The 20,940-nt window shown below is 47.4% G+C and overlaps 1 protein-coding gene across 1 annotated transcript in view; it reads left to right on the forward strand.

Moving 5' to 3' along the window:
* The window catches only part of DHX37 (DEAH-box helicase 37), a 520,920-nt gene that overhangs the window by 87,388 nt on the left and 412,592 nt on the right, over positions 1-20,940 (forward strand). Inside the window, exons 6-9 of the mRNA XM_069215377.1 lie at positions 1,162-1,310; positions 2,452-2,544; positions 5,689-5,785; positions 6,498-6,611. Of these exons, the coding sequence (XP_069071478.1) occupies positions 1,162-1,310; positions 2,452-2,544; positions 5,689-5,785; positions 6,498-6,611 (453 nt within the window). The remainder of the gene's footprint in view (positions 1-1,161; positions 1,311-2,451; positions 2,545-5,688; positions 5,786-6,497; positions 6,612-20,940) is intronic.

A 20,940-nucleotide genomic window follows, 5' to 3' on the forward strand; every position in this document is an offset into this window, starting at 1 on the left:
CCGCCTCCCCGGGAGCCTGTAGCAGTTTGGAAGTTACCTTCAATTATTTATATATGTATCATCTCAACCTTAAATAGGTGCATACTTAGTCACTCCATTGCATGGGCACTATTACTACAATTCAACTCCTACCTCACCCTCTGGGGGGAAAAACAATCGAAGATGGAGTCGACGCCCATGCGCAATGGAGACAAGAGGAGGAGTCACTCGGTCCCGTGACTCGAAAGACTTCTTCGAAGAAAAACAACTTGTAACACTCCGGCCCAACACCAGATGGCGAGCTATTGCAGAACATGCGAATCTACTGCGACTGATGCCACGAACAGATGTACACTGGGTAAGTGACATTTTCATTCTCTTGCAATCTATGTAAAACAAAAGCATGTTGTCACAGTGATAGAGATGTTAATTGTTATTCTTTAGATTTCAGAAAAGATGTTCTCTCATTTCTTTTAAACAAGTCTGAATGGGCTGTTTTCTGTAAGGGACAATAGGTCTTGCTTCATGTGAACAGCTAGATATTTACTCCGAAATGAGTACATTTGCTATTTTCCTTCTTCTGGATGATTTATTTCGTGGACACAGCATTATTTGTAAAGAGGAGAAGTAGGTTAAACCTGCACTTTGCCCATTGGACATGGGCATTTCCTTTAAAAGTTGCATGTCCCATCCCTTCTATTATACTGTTGCGTCTAGCCGACAGGGCTCTGCTCGGTGTCAGGATGGCACAAGGAGCATTCTGTGGGTTGGAATGTCCTGTGACCAAAACATTAACTGTTTGCGTAAACGCTGGCATTCCTATTTCTCTCTGCCCTGAACCCACCTTTCTGCCTGGTGTCCACTCTGTGGCGGTGTGTACCTAGACACTGGTGTGCCCAAGCACAGAGCTGTGTGGGTCTTGCTTTGGGTTCAACTTAGGGAACAGACGACCTGCTGCCTCTAGTGGTGTTTTGAGTTCCACATTTACATAGTGCATCGTCTGCCGATGGTGTAGTCTTGTAGGACTGTCAGTGGGAGCCTTTCCAACATCCTTCCATGGTTTCCATTGCGGACCTCCCAGATATGAGTCCTCTTATGATGACGTGGTACTTGTACTCTCGCCTGCTCTGACTCCTCAACCCATTTAACTTTAAAATGTAAACTCATTTTTTGGTACTCTAGGAAGCCCGTTTAAAGCTCCCAATCCTTGCAGAAGAACACCTAATCATGGAGGCCATCACCGAGCACCACGTCATTGTGTTGTGCGGAGAAACTGGCAGTGGCAAGACCACTCAGGTGCCCCAGTTTCTGTATGAGGCTGGATATGGGAGGTAAGAGATGTTCTTTGATTGATTGCGTATATCTTGTATGTTGAGTCCTGAAAACACCTTGACCTTGTTATTGTAGCCTACACAGAAGCTCATTTATGTAGTCCTCGTGTCACAGCTGGCAAGTAGCCAGTTTCCTCTGGCCCCTGCAGCAAGTACTGACTGTAGCCGGTGTCCTCTGGCCCCTGCAGCAAGTACTGACTGTAGCCGGTGTCCTCTGGCCCCTGCAGCAAGTACTGACTGTTTTGCAGCACATGCAGGCTCGTACCTAACCAGAGAAAAGGTAATCTGCAAGCTCCTGGGAAGGGAGAGGTGGAGTAGGCAGAGAGTGTTTACCTGGCGGCAGTTATTTGTGACCACTTCCTTTGTTACTTAGGCCCCTAGTACAAGCAGTGCGGATACTCTGCCCTACTATCAGAGGCCCGCGGTTCCCGGGTGCAGGGTCCCTGACCTGATTCTGCCAGCTGGAAAATCCGACTGGTAAAGTCACTCTGGGAAACGGCTGCATTGAAGCCTGGCCCTGTTTCACAGCCCCTACCTGCACCTCAGCCAAAGCACGATGGGGGCATGTAATACTCGAACCCCCTATAGATGATATTCTCCCCATTAGCTGCACAGATGTCTGGCAGACATATACCACCTGCTTAGAGTAGGTGATAAATGTTTGAATGAAGCCCCTCCGAATCGGGACTAGTGTATGGAATACTGTCCAGTAATTCAAGACCACCCAGTTATTCTCTGTTCCAACGGGTCTAACTCATAGTTGAAGAAATGATGTGTGGAGATTCCTGCTTATATGTGTAATTCTGCCCTCAGTCTGCAGATAGAATTCCTCTATCATCATAATCAGGGTCTTGGTGGACACCGGGGCGGAGTATGAATCCAGTCTCAAGCTGAGTCCTTTAGACAAGTCTTCCAAACAGGGTCTAGCTCTTTGTTGAATGCGAGTTCACAGACCTGCAGAGCGCTGGTTCTATTGAGTAGCGGGATGTTCAGTTTCTTTTTGTTTATAGTTTGATAGAGCTCAGACTGGAGGTATGCTCCTTGGCATTCTAATCTCGCAGTTGTAACAATCCTTGTCCTCGCGTCTCCATGTGTCTCCTTTGGGTTCTCATCAGTTGCTTATTCTTCTTCTTCTCCGCAGCAATGATGCTGTTATCGGGATTACAGAGCCTCGGCGTGTCGCTGCCGTGACCATGTCGCAGCGGGTGGCGAAGGAGATGAACCTGTCACAAAGGTAAGAGCAGCAGAATTGTTCTTCTGTTGTGTCTGCTGTCCTGGCGGTGGTCAGGACTGAACAAATAGAGGTATGTGGAGTGATAATTCAGCAGGCAGAATAAGGCAAAGCTAGTCATTTTTAAATTTCAAACAATTCAAAAATTTTGTTTTTCACCAGTTGATTCTCTGGGGATCTCCATCAGTTTTTGGAAAATGTTACTTGCAAATGTCAGCCTGCAAGTTAATTTCTCCTGTGAAACCTATTTTTATGTTTAAAATGGAAATTACTTTAAATATATAATTTTCCATATAATTGTATTACATTTGCAGAATTGAAATCTGCCTTAACAGGCTCAGAAAGCGCACACATGCTTTAACATAGCAGTATTAAAAATATACTTAGTATAGAAGGGCTCTCCCTCTTCATATGCGTGGGCTTCCAAACTTTTCTTTCTGGTTTCAATCATGCATGAACAGCCTAGAATGAACCCTAAACATAACCTTTCAGTGCCTGTGGCCAAAAAAAGAGTGCATTAATTAAATGTCCCCCGTAATCATTCAAAAGGACAGAAGTGTGAACGCTTTTTTATAATAAAACATTTAGGGACCCAAAGGTGGGTTGTTCTTCTGAAATGGAGGTGCCTCACTCCCTTAGAGAGGAATTCACCCAGCGTACCCCTCCTGCTTCGTGTGCCAGAAGATAAGAGACTTGAAATTCATGAGGGAAAGGTGCTGACCTGATCTGGTCATTATCAAGTCATCCCATGCCTTGCACTTGGAAGAGGGCAGTGACTTCCTTGAAACTGGGAAAAGTAGACAAGAATCCTATTGGCAGAAAGAATTGCCTCCATGGATGATGACCGGATTAGGGATTTGCCTCCTTGTCCTCCAAAAAACTATTTTCTTCTCTACTTTAGCCAGTTCCATCACTCAGACGTCATACATTAGGATCCCTTATGAGGTACCGGAGCCAGGAGTACATCACTGCTGTGGGGCAAAGTCTATCCGAGCTGGACTTTTATTTCAGAGTAGGAGTCGGACAGGTGAAGAAGGTGCAGGCATTATACAAGCAGTGGGACACTTGGGGACTGTGTGTGTAATATTGTTACTTCATGTTTTTAAGTCCATCCTTCTCCTCGGGTTCTATTTGGGATGTAATGAGTTGACTGTAGGAGGAGTTGGGAGAGCTCTTGGTTTTGCTGGGGGAGACTTGTGAAGTGGGTTCCTTTCTTCATGAGAATAAATGAACAGTGGATATCATATTCCTGTCTGAATTTCCAGTTTTTAAAGAAGATTTGTAACACTTTTGGCAACAAGAATGGGATTAGAACAAGAGCTTTCCGCTGTCAGGCATGCAGCAGTAGTAATGCAGAAGGTGGCGCATGTGGTGAACAACGCACGTTCAGGTCCAAAGAAAAGCTTGCGATGCATGAATCCAAGGGCGCCAATCAAGCTGATTTAGCCTGAGGAAAGTGGCACCCTCGTTTATTTTATTTTTTAGATAATTTAAAAAAAAACAGATAGCAGGATGGTGAAATATCACACATGCCAAAGGCAGACTTTGGAAATTTAGGGTCAATGGAAGCACATCCACTTGGCGAATATAGAAGAGCTTGCATCAACCATAGTATACAAGACAGTAAATAAAAGTAGGAACTTTAAATCTTGGTAGGAAACGTGAATCCAAAACCAAAGAGATCTGAAAAGCAAAGCAGGTTTCTCAATGTTCAAGAAATACAGAAACAGTATGCAGGGGTTCCAATGCGTAGGTCAGAAATTGTTGCAAAAAGTGAGGAAATCCTCTCGAGAAAACAAATTTCAGAAAAGGAAACCTTGCTCGATGATTTGGCTTCCCAGGGTGAAATTGTGACTTAATCTCTCAGATATAGAGAGAAAGGGTGATTGTGTGAACCTAAGAGAAGGAAGAGAACAACAAATGCATAAAGTGTATATGTTAGAATGAAGAGTGTGGAAAAGGTGTTTGTAAAAGAGGGAGATCGTTTGTGTGTGAAGCTACCACCGAAAGCTGCAGGACGAGGGTGAAGGAAATATAGTGAACCTCAACAACTGTAAAAGCTAATCCAGGTTCTGTCGAACTAGAGAAGGGTTAAGTGTGGAATTTCATAGATGTAGTAGTTAAACAATCATAGAAGTATCATCTTTGTCATCCGACAGTTGTTGTTTTTCCCCTTTTGAGTTATTATAAGAAACGTTTAGCATTTGTGTTTTGTAGTTTTTTGAATTACACATAGGTCTGTCTGTAGCTCTGTGTTGTTTCGGGGGAAAGGCATGTGGTATTGTTGCTTGATGTGACACGAATCTTTAAGTCCATCCTTCTCGGGTTCTATTTGGGGTGTAATAAGTTGAGTGTAGAAGGAGATGGGAGAGCTCTTGATTTTGCTGGGTGGGTTCCTTTCTTCACAGGAATAAATTAACAGTTTTGGATCTCATATTCCTGCCTGAATTTTCATTTGTTCATGAGGATTTACTACAGTGTGTCTTGTCCAATAAGTTATTACTATCCTTGTCAGCCTCTCTGTGGGTGAGGCGCCTGCAGAAGTCCCACGCTCTATTCAGCATCTGCAGGAGAAAAGTAGCAGGAGGTTCCCAGGTCCATTGTGAATGAGGTTCTTCAGCAGCACAGCCCCTTTGCCTCCCTCGTTTCCTGCCTCCTTTTGTGCAAACATCAGGAACTCCGCTTCAGTTTCGCTTTTGTCGTGTCTGTTTGCACTGACTTTACCAGGCCCTCCCCAGCCCCCTTGCCTGTGGCTTAAGCTTCATCTCGAGGATGCAGATAATACAGTAACATATGGCAATGAGGAGAGTAAACAGAAATAGATTGGATTAGTAAATCCTGTTGAGTGCCCCAGAGGAGTCCTTGTGAAACGGTCTCCACCACATAGTATTGAGAGCCTATTGCCACATGGGGCAGGCGGTGCTGACCATCCTTGCCAATCTCACTTGTAGGTAAAGAGATTGTAAGAAAGTGGCTTCTCTTCAGCTGTGTGATTCATCCCTGTGACTACCGGGATGAAGACTTGCCTTGAATTAGTTGTAGAAAGCCACCTCTCTTAGAAGCTCTGTGTGTTACACATCTCACAGATGATTGCTAAATGGGCTTCTCATGCATCGTGTAGATCCTCTCCTTCTTGTCTCCATGCAGAGTGGTGTCCTACCAGATCCGTTATGAAGGGAACGTCACAAGGGAGACGCGTGTGAAGTTCATGACCGACGGTGTGCTGCTGAAGGAGATTCAGAAGGTAGCCTGCATGCTCGGCTCAGACTGTGTGTGATGTTTTGTGGAATACGTCTGCAGCTGCATTCTTAGAAGGCTTCCTGAGTCCTGAAACCACTTCTGTTCCTGTACCCCGGCAGCCTTCCTCGGTTCATCTGTAGAATTTAAAGTTTATTATGGGCAGATTCGTAATTTTAAAATTATCAAAATATTTCAGACCTTGTTTCTAAAATATTACCCTGTGGATCTTTTTGAAGAGCTGCGGCTGCAGGCACGCACAAACATGATTATAGTTAAATATGATTAAATCACACAGTAAGTAACATGTTAAAACACCAAATGTACACAGAATGCAACAAGGACCCATGTAGCCTGTTAGAAGTAGAACAGAGCTGATCCCTTGGCACTGGGCATCCCTTGGTCTTATCACACTGGAGTTGTTTGAATGGTCATTTTTGTAACGCAGCACGGACATGGCTGAGTTCTACTTTGTGTATCCAATGTCTGGTGTGGATTGTGGGCTATCTGAGGTTGAGTCTGTGGCATTAGGCGTACACTGGACCTTTGATGCTGAATGTACTGCAAGGATATGCATTGCTGGGAAGTTCATGCTGGATGAATTGGATTGAAATTAGATTTCTTTTAAAGTGTGAGGAAGGTGTTTCTGTGTGTCCTCACCTGTAATTGAGTTGACAGGATATGTACTTGAAGTAACTTTCTCAAACTATTTATTTCAGGATTTTTTGCTTCTGAAGTACAAAGTGGTGATCATTGATGAGGCCCACGAAAGAAGTGTCTACACTGACATCCTGATTGGGCTCTTATCCCGCATTGTGCCTCTTCGTGCCAAGGTAGGCCTCACACTCAGGAAGAACACAGCCTTCTCTCGGCCCAGGTTCTGCCTCTTCTAGCAAGAGTGTGTGCAGTGCGTCATCAATAGCAACTGCTCATTTTGTCACACGTTGTGACCCTTCCTGTAAGTTGCAAGGGTGTGCAGTGTGAACTGAACACTACAAGTGCCTCTTGCCTTATCTGACGGTTGCTGCATTGGCATGTAGGGTGCTCCAAACAGTTCACACATCTATTCTTGCAAAGCTTTCTCCGTGCCAAGCCCTGTAAATGCACTCCTTTCTCAATGTGTACTTCTGTGTGCAAAAGTACGCATAGTAGGTACAGTACTTGGGACAGTTGGCTCTCCTACTCTGGCTGTCCATGTATCTTCATCTGTATCTGTGTAGCACAACCCTGTCTACAACGCGGTGGACCACTGCACTGGTAACTGGGGTAGACGATGGTGCAGTGAGGCATAGAGGAGAGGGCGCTGGGTACAGTTGGATTGTTTTAAAGTGCCCCTTTTTGGATGGTCACCCCCCCACTTCTTGTTGTCAGATGCTGTTGTTTTTGATGTGTCCGTGTACTGAGGCCTGCTAACCAGGCCCCAGTACCAATGCTCTTTCCCTTAAAGTGTATGTCAGATTGCACAGGCCAATTGGCAAGGACCTGACCACCCCTGTAAGTCCCTAGTAAATGGTACCCAGGGCAATGGTGGTACAGGGGGTCACTAGGGCTACAGCACTGATTTTGCCACTCTGAGTGGCCCAAGTAAAAGAGAGAGTGCGGAGCTGCCATGTCAGCCTGCACGAGCAGCCCGCTGCTCGAGTGAGACTCTGCCCACACCAGGTGTAGGCAGAGTTCCTGTTACTGCCCATGGACAGGTCAGTCACCCCTGAGGCTGGGTGCACTGTTCCATGAGTGAGGACATATGTGCAGGAGCACATATGCCTTGTGCTGGCATTTAAAATGCAATTCTGGCCCAAGTAACTGGCAGTCCATTGGATAACATGGGCTGGCATCTGACCCCTGTTCAGATGTCCAGCTCTGCAGTGGCCCGGCCGAATCCCTTCGTGTTTGGGATCGAACACTATGCTTTTTAACTTTGAACATGATGCCCAGGCTTATGATTAAAAAGCTGAAGCAAGGTGGCACCCTTAGAGGGTGCCCACCAGGTTATCGAATCCTGTACTGTTTTGGCAGGCTCTCCCAGGCCTCTGCCACCACAGACAAGAGTCTGATCTCCTGCTGTCAGTGCTATTACCGTGGCAGGATGAAGGACAAAGGACCTGGGCAGGAAGGAGGTCACAACTCCTCCCAGGCTGGCCTGTGAGATGAGCATCAGGGTGGTGAGCCTCAAAGGCTTCCCCCACCTTTGATGTGCCAGCAGCTGCCCCCCCCCCCTCCCCTCCAGTCAAGGACAAAGCCCTTCCTGCCCTTGCCTGGCGAGCCCGTTGGGAAATTAGGCATGTAGGAGGTGTACACCTCCCACAGGCTAGTCACACCTTTGAGGTGAGCTAGGAGGTCTGCACAGCTGAGGGAGGCTTCTGCTGCCTGGGCAGACTCTAAGAAGAGTGGATTCTGGGTAGAAAAGTGACGCACTTCCACAGGACGACATCACTTTAGGGGCGAACTAGCAGTTGGGGCAGTAGCTCATTGGCCACTGTCCCTTACACCCGAAAATGTCCCCTACACCGGGATTTAAGGGGCTCCCCTGGCACCACAACTTAGATCTTACCTGGAAAAGAAGAAAGAAGCACATAGAGACGTTCGTACCAACAACAGGATCTGGATTGCAGCCCCAGTGCAACAAGAGGACACAGAGTGACCGAAGGAGACCAGTACTGAGACTGCGTGCCTGACGTGTGCCTCAGCTGAAGACTCGTTGGTCCCAGCAAGAGGGACCCCAGTAGACACCAAGAAGCACAAGAAAACTCTCCTGACTGGTAATACTAGTCCCCTGTAAACAGCAGGAGTAAAGGTGGGCTGAGATCAAAGAACTGCGTCCCGACAGGCTCTGTGTGGCCGAGCATAAAGAAACTTGTTGTCCAGCATCTAAAGAGTGGGAGTGAGGCCCGTGCCAAGTTTCAAGCCTCTACTCCCCGCCAAACGATCCCCAGCCACAAGAAAGACCAGGGAACACCCATGCAGCTACTAAGGCTTGTCTGTCACCAGGCTGGAAACCATCAGCCACCCAATGTTGGCCGACTCCAGAGCATCTTCCTCCCCCAGCATAGGGACCGATGTTGCCAGCGACTCTGCCTCCTGTGGGTTTGCAGCCTGAGGGAAGTATGTTCGACTGGAGCAGCAAAGCGTATTTGGCAGGACCAGCCCCGTGATTGACAGCTAGAGGCCACCTCTGCATCTGGAGCCACCAGACGAGGTCGTGAAGATTCAACTGTCGATCCCAGGTCCTGGCCCACCAAAGGCCTCCACATCCAAAGGTTCGAGTTTGCTTTCACCTCTAATTCCAGTTTTGCAACTGGTGCCAAATGCACCAGCCAGTGCAGACCGTTCAGCAACAAGGACAGCCAAGTCACCTCTTCAACCAGACTCCATGAGCAAGATAACAAAAGTCTGACTGTTGAATCTTGGGTCTAGGTCCCCGCAGAACCTTAAGTTCCAGTGGGTTTGTTGGAACTCACCCAGCAAGTGCCTGAGTGCACACTGCTCGTTTCCCCATTCACTTCAATGGAAGCTCTTTAAACCTACAAAGTACTGTATTTTAAAACTGCTCAACTCCGGTTGTACAAAAGCTACAAAGTTTGTTTTGGTGTCTAACTTAAGATTAAAGTTTAATCTATTTTTCTAAATTGGTGTCGAATTGCTGTCGCTCATCTCATTTAATTATACCGTCCATGTTGGTAATGTGAAATGCTTTACACATGTTCTTCCAAGTAGCCAGACTGCTCTTTGCCGCTCTTCCAGGTCTGAGCTAGGGGTTGCTGAGAGTGAATCCGAGATCCACTTCTGGGTATTGTGTTGGTTTTCCACGGTAAGACTACCTAGTCATACCTTATAATACCTTCACCTTTCTACATTGGTGTTACAGCGGTGCGGATCTTGAACTTGTGTTTTACCTTAACACTGAGAGATAAATATATTTGAGTACACGAGAAATCCTCCATTGACTTTAAGACTCAAAAATATTTTTTTCAATTTTTTATTTATTTATTTATTTATTTTTTCTTCTTAAAACGAAAAGGGTAATTGGAATTGCTAGGGCCCTATGTTACATCACCATTCCAATAGGCCATACAAGTTTGGAAAATAATTTTCTGTGAGAGAGGAGGAGGAGGCAGAAGCCTTAGTCCCAGAAAGTGAATAGGAAGGTGGATGTAGGAAGTTGGCTCTGTATGTGCTATTTCAAAGTAAGGAATAGCATGCACAGAGTCCAAGGGTTCCCCTTAGAGGTAAGATAGTGGCAAAAAGAGATAATACTAATGCTCTATTTTGTGGTAGTGTGGTCGAGCAGTAGGCTTATCAAAGGAGTAGTGTTAAGCATTTGTTGTACATACACACAGGCAATAAATGAGGAGCACACACTCAGAGACAAATCCAGCCAATAGGTTTTGTTATAGAAAAATATATTTTCTTAGTTTATTTTAAGAACCACAGGTTCAAATTCTACATGTAATATCTCATTTGAAAGGTATTGCAGGTAAGTACTTTAGGAACTTTGAATAATTACAGTAGCATATATACTTTTTGCATAAAACACAAATAGCTGTTTTAAAAGTGGACACTTAGTGCAATTTTCACAGTTCCTGGGGGAGGTAAAGTATTGTTAGTTTTAACAGGTAAGTAAGTCACTTACAGGTTTCAGTTTTGGGTCCAAGGTAGCCCACCGTTGGGGGTTCAGAGCAACCCCAAAGTTACCACACCAGCAGCTCAGGGCTGGTAAGGTGCAGAGGTCAAAGAGGTGCCCAAAACACATAGGCTTCAATGGAGAGAAGGGGGTGCCCCGGTTCCAGTCTGCCAGCAGGTAAGTACCCGCGTCTTCGGAGGGCAGACCAGGGGGGTTTTGTAGGGCACCGGGGGGGGGGACAAGTCCACACAAAAAGTACACCCTCAGCAGCGCGGGGACGGCCGGGTGCAGTGTGTAAACACACGTCGGGTTTCCAATAGTTTCCTATGGGAGACCAAGGGGTCGCTTCAGCGATGCACGCAAGGGGGGGGGCTCCTCGGGGTAGCCACCACCTGGGCAAGGGAGAGGGCCTCCTGGGGGTCACTCCTGCACAGAAGTTCCGATCCTTCCGGTGCTGGGGGCTGCGGGTGCAGGGTCTTTTCCAGCCGCCGGGAAATGGAGTTCAGACAGTCGCGGTCAGGGGGAGCCTCGGGATTCCCTCTGCAGGCGTCGCTGTGGGGGCACAGGGGGGACAACTTTGGTTACTCACAGTCTCGGAGTCGCCGGAGGGTCCTCCCTGAGGTGTTGGTTCTCCACCAGTCGAGTCGGGGTCGCCGGGTGCAGTGTTGCAAGTCTCACGCTTCTTGCGGGGAGTTGCAGGGGTCTTTAAATCTGCTCCTTGAAACAAAGTCGCAGTTCTTTTGGAGCAGTGCCGCTGTCCTCGGGAGTTTCTTGTCTTTCTTGAAGCAGGGCAGTCCTCAGAGGATTCAGAGGTCGCTGGTCCCTTTGAAAGCGTCGCTGGAGCAGGTTTCTTTGGAAGGCAGGAGACAGGCCGGTAAGTCTGGGGCCAAGGCAGTTGGTGTCTTCTGTTCTTCCTCTGCAGGGGTTTTTCAGCTCAGCAGTCCTCTTCTTCTTGTAGTTTCAGGAATCTAAATTCTTAGGTTCAGGGAAGCCCTTAAATACTAAATTTAAGGGCGTGTTTAGGTCTGGGGGGTTAGTAGCCAATGGCTACTAGCCCTGAGGGTGGGTACACCCTCTTTGTGCCTCCTCCCAAGGGGAGGGGGTCACATCCCTAATCCTATTGGGGGAATCTTCCATCTGCAAGATGGAGGATTTCTAAAAGTTAAAGTCACTTCAGCTCAGGACACCTTAGGGGCTGTCCTGACTGGCCAGTGACTCCTCCTTGTTTTTCTCATTATTTCCTCCGGCCTTGCCGCCAAAAGTGGGGGCCGTGGCCGGAGGGGGCGGGCAACTCCACTAGCTGGAGTGCCCTGCGGTGCTGGAACAAAGGGGTGAGCCTTTGAGGCTCACCGCCAGGTGTTACAGCTCCTGCCTGGGGGAGGTGTTAGCATCTCCACCCAGTGCAGGCTTTGTTACTGGCCTCAGAGTGACAAAGGCACTCTCCCCATGGGGCCAGCAACATGTCTCTACTGTGGCAGGCTGCTGGAACCAGTCAGCCTACACAGATAGTTGGATACAGTTTCAGGGGGCACCTCTAAGGTGCCCTCTCGGGTGTGTTTTACAATAAAGTGTACACTGGCATCAGTGTGCATTTATTGTGCTGAGAAGTTTGATACCAAACTTCCCAGTTTTCAGTGTAGCCATTATGGTGCTGTGGAGTTCGTGTTTGACAAACTCCCAGACCATATACTCTTATGGCTACCCTGCACTTACAATGTCTAAGGTTTGGCTTAGACACTGTAGGGGCACAGTGCTCATGCACTGATGCCCTCACCTATGGTATAGTGCACCCTGCCTTAGGGCTGTAAGGCCTGCTAGAGGGGTGACTTATCTATACTTGCATAGGCAGTGAGAGGCTGGCATGGCACCCTGAGGGGAGTGCCATGTCGACTTACTCATTTTGTTCTCACTAGCACACACAAGCTGGCAAGCAGTGTGTCTGTGCTGAGTGAGGGGTCTCCAGGGTGGCATAAGACCTGCTGCAGCCCTTAGAGACCTTCCCTGGCACCAGGGCCCTTGGTACCAGAGGTACCAGTTACAAGGGACTTACCTGGATGCCAGGGTGTGCCAATTGTGGATACAAAAGTACAGGTTAGGGAAAGAACACTGGTGCTGGGGCCTGGTTAGCAGGCCTCAGCACACTTTCAGTTCAAAACATAGCATCAGCAAAGGCAAAAAGTCAGGGGGTAACCATGCCAAGGAGGCATTTCCTTACAGTGGAGAGGACCATTACCTTCTGTCCTTCCCAAGACCTCCCTCTCCAGTGAAAAGTGTCATAAGTAACTCTAGTAACCCCCCTCCCCACACTGGTAGAAGGAGTAGGAACCTTGAGGACAAGTTTCAGCAACTCTCCCTGGAGGAGAAGAAGCTTGCATTAGAGGAAAGGACTACTAGCCTTAGAGAAGAGGGATAGATTGGGACTAGTTCCCAGAAACGGTGGCAGTAAAGAGAGTAAGTGTAGGAAAGTACCATCTTGCCTGGCATGTTACCCCCATTTTTCACTGTATATATGTTGTTTTAGTTGTATGTGTCACTGGGACCCTGGTAACCCAGGGCCCCAGTGCTCATAAGTGTGCCTGAATGTGTTACCTGTGTAGTGACTAACTGTCTCACTGAGGCTCTGCTAATCAGAACCTCAGTGGTTATGCTCTCTCATTTCTTTCCAAATTGTCACTAACAGGCTAGTGACCATTTTTACCAATTTACATTGGCTTACTGGAACACCCTTATAATTCCCTAGTATATGGTACTGAGGTACCCAGGGTATTGGGGTTCCAGGAGATCCCTATGGGCTGCAGCATTTCTTTTGCCACCCATAGGGAGCTCTGACAAATCTTACACAGGCCTGCCACTGCAGCCTGAGTGAAATAACGTCCACGTTATTTCACAGCCATTTTACACTGCACTTAAGTAACTTATAAGTCACCTATATGTCTAACCTTTACCTGGTAAAGGTTAGGTGCAAAGTTACTTAGTGTGAGGGCACCCTGGCACTAGCCAAGGTGCCCCCACATTGTTCAGAGCCAATTCACTGAACTTTGTGAGTGCGGGGACACCATTACACGCGTGCACTACATATAGGTCACTACCTATATGTAGCTTCACCATGGTAACTCCGAATATGGCCATGTAACATGTCTATGATCATGGAATTGCCCCCTCTATGCCATCCTGGCATTGTTGGTACAATTCCATGATCCCAGTGGTCTGTAGCACAGACCCTGGTACTGCCACACTGCCCTTCCTGGGGTTTCTCTGCAGCTGCTGCTGCTGCCAACCCCTCAGACAGGCAGCTGCCCTCCTGGGGTCCAGCCAGGCCTGGCCCAGGATGGCAGAACAAAGAACTTCCTCTGAGAGAGGGTGTGACACCCTCTCCCTTTGGAAAATGGTGTGAAGGCAGGGGAGGAGTAGCCTCCCCCAGCCTCTGGAAATGCTTTGTTGGGCACAGATGTGCCCAATTCTGCATAAGCCAGTCTACACCGGTTCAGGGACCCCTTAGCCCCTGCTCTGGCGCGAAACTGGACAAAGGAAAGGGGAGTGACCACTCCCCTGACCTGCACCTCCCCTGGGAGGTGTCCAGAGCTCCTCCAGTGTGCTCCAGACCTCTGCCATCTTGGAAACAGAGGTGCTGCTGGCACACTGGACTGCTCTGAGTGGCCAGTGCCACCAGGTGACGTCAGAGACTCCTTGTGATAGGCTCCTTCAGGTGTTAGTAGCCTTTCCTCTCTCCTAGGTAGCCAAACCCTCTTTTCTGGCTATTTAGGGTCTCTGTCTCTGGGGAAACTTTAGATAACGAATGCATGAGCTCAGCCGAGTTCCTCTGCATCTCCCTCTTCACCTTCTGATAAGGAATCGACCGCTGACCGCGCTGGAAGCCTGCAAACCTGCAACATAGTAGCAAAGACGACTACTGCAACTCTGTAACGCTGATCCTGCCGCCTTCTCGACTGTTTTCCTGCTTGTGCATGCTGTGGGGGTAGTCTGCCTCCTCTCTGCACCAGAAGCTCCGAAGAAATCTCCCGTGGGTCGACAGAATCTTCCCCCTGCAACCGCAGGCACCAAAAAGCTGCATTACCGGTCCCTTGGGTCTCCTCTCAGCACGACGAGCGAGGTCCCTCGAATCCAGCGACACCGTCCAAGTGACCCCCACAGTCCAGTGACTCTTCAGCCCAAGTTTGGTGGAGGTAAGTCCTTGCCTCACCTCGCTGGGCTGCATTGCTGGGAACCGCGACTTTGCAAGCTACTCCGGCCCCTGTGCACTTCCGGCGGAAATCCTTCGTGCACAGCCAAGCCTGGGTCCACGGCACTCTAACCTGCATTGCACGACTTTCTAAGTTGGTCTCCGGCGACATGGGACTCCTTTGTGCAACTTCGGCGAGCACCGTTTCACGCATCCTCGTAGTGCCTGTTTCTGGCACTTCTCCGGGTGCTACCTGCTTCAGTGAGGGCTCTTTGTCTTGCTCGACGTCCCCTCTCTCTGCAGGTCCAATTTGCGACCTCCTGGTCCCTCCTGGGCCCCAGCAGCGTCCAAAAACGCCAAACGCACGATTTGCGTGTAGCAAGGCTTGTTGGCGTCCATCCGGCGGGAAAACACTTCTGCACGACTCTCCAAGGCGTGGGGGATCCATCCTCCAAAGGGGAAGTCTCTAGCCCTTGTCGTTCCTGCAGTATTCACAGTTCTTCGGCCTAGTAAGAACTTCTTTGCACCAACCGCTGGCATTTCTTGGGCATCTGCCCATCTCCGAGTTGCTTGTGACTTTTGGACTTGGTCCCCTTGTTCCACAGGTACCCTCAGTCAGGAATCCATCGTTGTTGCATTGCTGATTTGTGTTTTCCTTGCATTTTCCCTCTAACACGACTATTTTGTCCTTAGGGGAACTTTGGTGTACTTGGCACTCACTTTTCAGGGTCTTTGGGAGGGTTATTTTTCTAACTCTCACTATTTTCTAATAGTCCCAGCGACCCTCTACAAGGTCACATAGGTTTGGGGTCCATTCGTGGTTCGCATTCCACTTTTGGAGTATATGGTTTGTGTTGCCCCTATCCCTATGTTTCCCCATTGCATCCTATTGTAACTATACATTGTTTGCACTGTTTTCTAAGACTATACTGCATATTTTTGCTATTGTGTATATATATCTTGTGTATATTTCCTATCCTCTCACTGAGGGTACACTCTAAGATACTTTGGCATATTGTCATAAAAATAAAGTACCTTTATTTTTAGTATAACTGTGTATTGTGTTTTCTTATGATATTGTGCATATGACACTAAGTGGTACTGTAGTAGCTTCACACGTCTCCTAGTTCAGCCTGAGCTGCTCTGCTAAGCTACCATTATCTATCAGCCTAAGCTGCTAGACACCCTATACACTAATAAGGGATAACTGGGCCTGGTGCAAGGTGCAAGTACCCCTTGGTACTCACTACAAGCCAGTCCAGCCTCCTACATTGGTTGTGCAGTGGTGGGATAAGTGCTTGAGACTACTTACCACTCTTGTCATTGTACTTTTCATAAGAGAAAAATATACAAAACAAGGTCAGTGTATATACACATAGCCAAAAAGTTTTGCATTTCCTCTTTTCACTCTTTTCTAAGTGCTGAAAAGTACTTCTAAACTTTCAAAAAGTTCTTAAAAGTTTAAAAAGTTTTTTCTGTCTTTCCAAAAAGTTCTGAAAACTTTTTTCTTTTTGTCTATCACTTTAACTCTCTCTAAAAAATGTCTGGCACAGGAAAAAATGTTGAACTGTCCAAACTTGCATATGATCACCTTAGCTGGAAAGGAGCAAGGAGTCTCTGCATAGAGAGAGGTTTGAGTGTAGGGAAGAATCCTTCCTTAGAACTGTTAATTAATATGCTTAGAGTACAGGATAAGGCCATAAGTGCCCAATCTGTAGAAAAAGTAGCTAATGGTTCTCAATCTGATCCAGGGACTCCCCCAGGAAAAGGTTCAGGAAAGAAACTTCTCAGCCTGCCCATTACTAGACAGTCTAGCATAGTTGGTACAGAGGTTGAATCACACCATACTGATGATGTGATCTCACATGATGCTGGTAGCCAAGCTGTTAGGGTGCCCTCTGTAAGGGACAGGTCTCCTTCTGTTCATTCCCATCATACCTCTGTATCTAGAAATGTCCCTCCCACCCACCCTGATGACAGATTGTTAGAAAGGGAGCTCAATAGATTGAGAGTGGAACAAACCAGACTGAAGCTCAAGAAGCAACAGCTGGATTTGGATAGACAGTCTTTAGAAATAGAGAGGGAAAGACAGAAGTTGGGTTTAGCTACCCATGGTGGCAGCAGCAGTATTCCCCATAGTCATCCTGCAAAAGAGCATGATTCCAGGAATCTGCACAAGATAGTTCCCCCTTATAAGGAGGGGGATGACATTAACAAGTGGTTTGCTGCACTTGAGAGGGCCTGTGCTGTACAGGATGTCCCTCAAAAGCAGTGGGCTGCTATCCTATGGCTATCATTTAGTGGAAAAGGTAGGGATAGGCTCCTTACAGTGAAAGAAAATGATGCCAATAATTTCCAAGTTCTTAAGAATGCACTCCTGGATGGTTATGGCTTAACCACTGAACAGTACAGGATAAAGTTCAGAGAGACCAAAAAGGAGTCTTCACAAGACTGGGTTGATTTCATTGACCAGGCAGTGAAGGCCTTGGAGGGGTGGTTACATGGCAGTAAAGTTACTGATTATGACTGCCTGTATAACTTAATCCTGAGAGAGCATATTCTTAATAATTGTGTGTCTGATTTGTTGCACCAGTACTTGGTGGACTCTGATCTGACCTCTCCCCAAGAATTGGGAAAGAAGGCAGACAAATGGGTCAGAACAAGAGTGAACAGAAAAGTTCATACAGGGGGTGACAAAGATGGCAACAAAAAGAAGGATGGTAAGTCTTCAGACAAGGGTGGGGACAAATCTAAAAATGAGTCTTCATCAGGCCCACAAAAACACTCTGGTGGGGGTGGTGGGCCCAAATCATCCTTTAATCAGAACAAGGAAAAGAAACCATGGTGCTATTTATGTAAAATAAAAGGCCATTGGACAACAGATCCCAGTTGTCCAAAGAAAGGCACCACAGCTCCTACCACTACAACCCCTACTGCTACACCTAGTGTCCCTACTAATAGCAGTGGTGGTGGGAGCAAACCTACTAATAGCCAATCCAAGGGAGTAGCTGGGCTCACTTTTGGTAATTTAGTTGGGGTTGGTCTGATTAGGGAGACCACAGAGGCTACTTTAGTCTCTGAAGGGGATATTGATTTAGCCACTTTGGTTGCTTGCCCCCATAACTTGGAGAAGTACAAGCAACTAACCCTAATAAATGGTGTTGAGGTCCAGGCCTACAGGGACACAGGTGCCAGTGTCACAATGGTGATTGAGAAACTGGTGCACCCTGAACAACACATACTTGGACACCAGTACCAAGTAACCGATGCTCACAACATAACACAAAGCCACCCCATGGCTGTTGTAAATCTCAACTGGGGGGGGGTAACTGGTCCAAAGAAAGTTGTGGTAGCTTCAGATTTACCTGTAGACTGTCTATTAGGGAATGATTTGGAGACATGAGCTTGGTCAGATGTGGAGTTGGAGGCCCATGCAGCAATGCTGGGCATCCCAGGGCATATTTTTGCTTTGACAAGGGCTCAGGCCAAAAAGCAAAAAGGACAGGGAAGCTTGGATCCTGGAACAATGGACCAAGTGCTCCCTAAAGCTAGGGCTAGTAGAAGCAAACCACTTCCTACTATCCCTCCCTCTACAGTGGATTCTACTTCTGAGGAAGAAGAATTCCCTCCCTGTGCAGAACCTACACCAGAGGAGCTGGAAGCAGACACTGCTGAGCTTTTGGGTGAAGGGGGGCCTGCCAGAGAGGAGCTGAGTGTGGCACAGCAAACCTGTCCCACATTAGAGGGTCTCAGACAGCAAGCTGTCAAACAGGCTAATGGGGATGTCAGTGACTCTCACAGAGTTTACTGGGAGGACAACCTCTTGTACACTGAGCATAGGGATCCTAAACCTGGAGCTGCCAGGAGATTAGTGATTCCTCAGGAGTACAGAAAGTTCCTCCTAACACTGGCACATGACATTCCCTTAGCTGGGCACCTGGGTCAAATGAAAACTTGGGACAGATTGGTACCATTGTTTCATTGGCCTAGGATGTCTGAGGACACAAAGGAATTTTGCAAGTCCTGTGAAACCTGTCAAGCCAGTGGCAAGACAGGTGGCACTCCAAAGGCACCCCTTATCCCACTGCCTGTGGTTGGGGTTCCCTTTGAAAGGGTAGGGGTTGACATAGTTGGCCCCCTTGACCCTCCTACTGCTTCAGGCAATAGGTTTATCTTGGTGGTAGTGGACCATGCCACAAGATATCCTGAAGCTATTCCTTTAAGGACCACTACAGCTCCTGCAGTGGCAAAGGCCCTCCTGGGAATATTTTCCAGGGTGGGCTTCCCAAAGGAAGTAGTATCAGACAGAGGAAGCAATTTCATGTCTGCATACTTAAAGGCCATGTGGAAGGAGTGTGGTGTAACTTACAAGTTCACAACACCCTATCATCCACAAACAAATGGACTGGTGGAGAGATTTAATAAAACTCTCAAAGGCATGATTATGGGACTCCCTGAAAAACTCCGCAGGAGATGGGATATCCTTCTACCATGCCTCCTTTTTGCCTACAGGGAGGTACCCCAGAAAGGAGTGGGCTTCAGCCCCTTTGAACTTCTTTTTGGACACCCTGTTAAGGGTCCACTCACACTTGTAAAGGAGGGTTGGGGACAACCTTTAAAAGCTCCTAAGCAGGATATTGTGGATTATGTACTTGGCCTCAGATCAAGGATGGCTGAGTACATGAAAAAGGCCAGTAAAAACCTTCAGGCCAGCCAAGAGCTCCAGAAGCAATGGCATGATCAGAAGGCTGTTTTGGTTCAGTACCAACCAGGGCAGAAAGTGTGGGTTTTGGAGCCTGTGGCCCCAAGAGCACTCCAAGATAAATGGAGTGGACCCCACACAATTGTTGAAAAGAAGGGTGAAGTCACCTACTTGGTTGACTTAGGCACTGCCAGGAGTCCCCTTAGGGTGCTCCATGTCAACCGCCTGAAACCCTACTATGACAGGGCTGATCTCACCCTGCTCATGGCAACTGATGAGGGACAGGAAGAAGACAGTGATCCTCTACCTGATCTCTTCTCTTCCACAGAACAAGATGCTCTTGTGGAAGGTGTAGTTTTGGCTGATTGTCTTACTGCTGAGCAGAAAGATAATTGCATAAATCTCCTAGGACAATTTTCATAACTCTTCTCTACTGTGCCAGGCACCACTTCTTGGTGTGAGCACACTATAGATACTGGAGACAGTTTACCTGTCAAAAGTAAGATCTATAGGCAGCCTGACCATGTCAGGGACTGCATAAAGCAAGAAGTTCAGAAAATGTTGGAACTAGGAGTGGTTGAGCACTCTGACAGTCCATGGGCTTCTCCTGTGGTACTGGTACCAAAACCCAATTCTAAAGATGGAAAGAAGGAAATGAGGTTTTGTGTAGACTATAGAGGTCTCAACTTGGTAACCAAAACTGATGCTCACCCTATACCCAGGGCAGATGAGCTCATAGATACACTGGCATCTGCCAAGTATCTAAGCACTTTTGATTTGACTGCAGGGTATTGGCAGATCAAATTGTCAGAAGATGCTAAACCTAAAACTGCATTTTCTACCATTGGAGGACATTACCAGTTTACTGTAATGCCTTTTGGTTTGAAAAATGCACCTGCCACTTTTCAGAGGTTGGTGAACACAGTCCTGCAAGGGCTGGAAGCTTTCAGTGCAGCATATTTGGATGATATAGCTGTCTTTAGCTCCAGCTGGGATGATCACCTGGTCCACCTATGGAAAGTTTTGGAGGCTCTGCAAAAGGCAGGCCTCACTATCAAGGCTTCAAAGTGCCAGATAGGGCAGGGTAAGGTGGTTTATCTGGGACACCTTGTTGGTGGGGAACAGATTGCACCACTTCAGGGGAAAATCCAAACTATTATTGATTGGGTTCCCCCTACCACTCAGACTCAGGTGAGAGCCTTCCTAGGCCTCACTGGGTATTACAGGAGGTTCATTAAGAACTATGGCTCCATTGCAGCCCCTCTAAATGACCTCACATCCAAGAAAATGCCTAAAAAGGTATTATGGACAGCAAACTGTCAGAAAGCTTTTGAGGAGCTGAAGCAGGCCATGTGCTCTGCACCTGTCCTGAAAAGCCCTTGTTACTCTAAAAAATTCTATGTCCAAACTGATGCATCTGAATTAGGAGTAGGGGCAGTCCTATCACAACTTAATTCTGAGGGCCAGGATCAACCTGTTGCTTTTATTAGTAGAAGGTTGACCCCTAGAGAAAAGCGTTGGTCTGCCATTGAGAGGGAGGCCTTTGCTGTGGTCTGGGCTCTGAAGAAGTTGAGGCCATACCTGTTTGGCACTCACTTCATTGTTCAGACAGACCACAAACCTCTACTTTGGCTAAAACAAATGAAAAGTGAAAATCCT

Source organism: Pleurodeles waltl, chromosome 11 (assembly GCF_031143425.1).
Source record: "Pleurodeles waltl isolate 20211129_DDA chromosome 11, aPleWal1.hap1.20221129, whole genome shotgun sequence".
In the NCBI taxonomy this organism is placed as follows: domain Eukaryota; kingdom Metazoa; phylum Chordata; class Amphibia; order Caudata; family Salamandridae; genus Pleurodeles; species Pleurodeles waltl.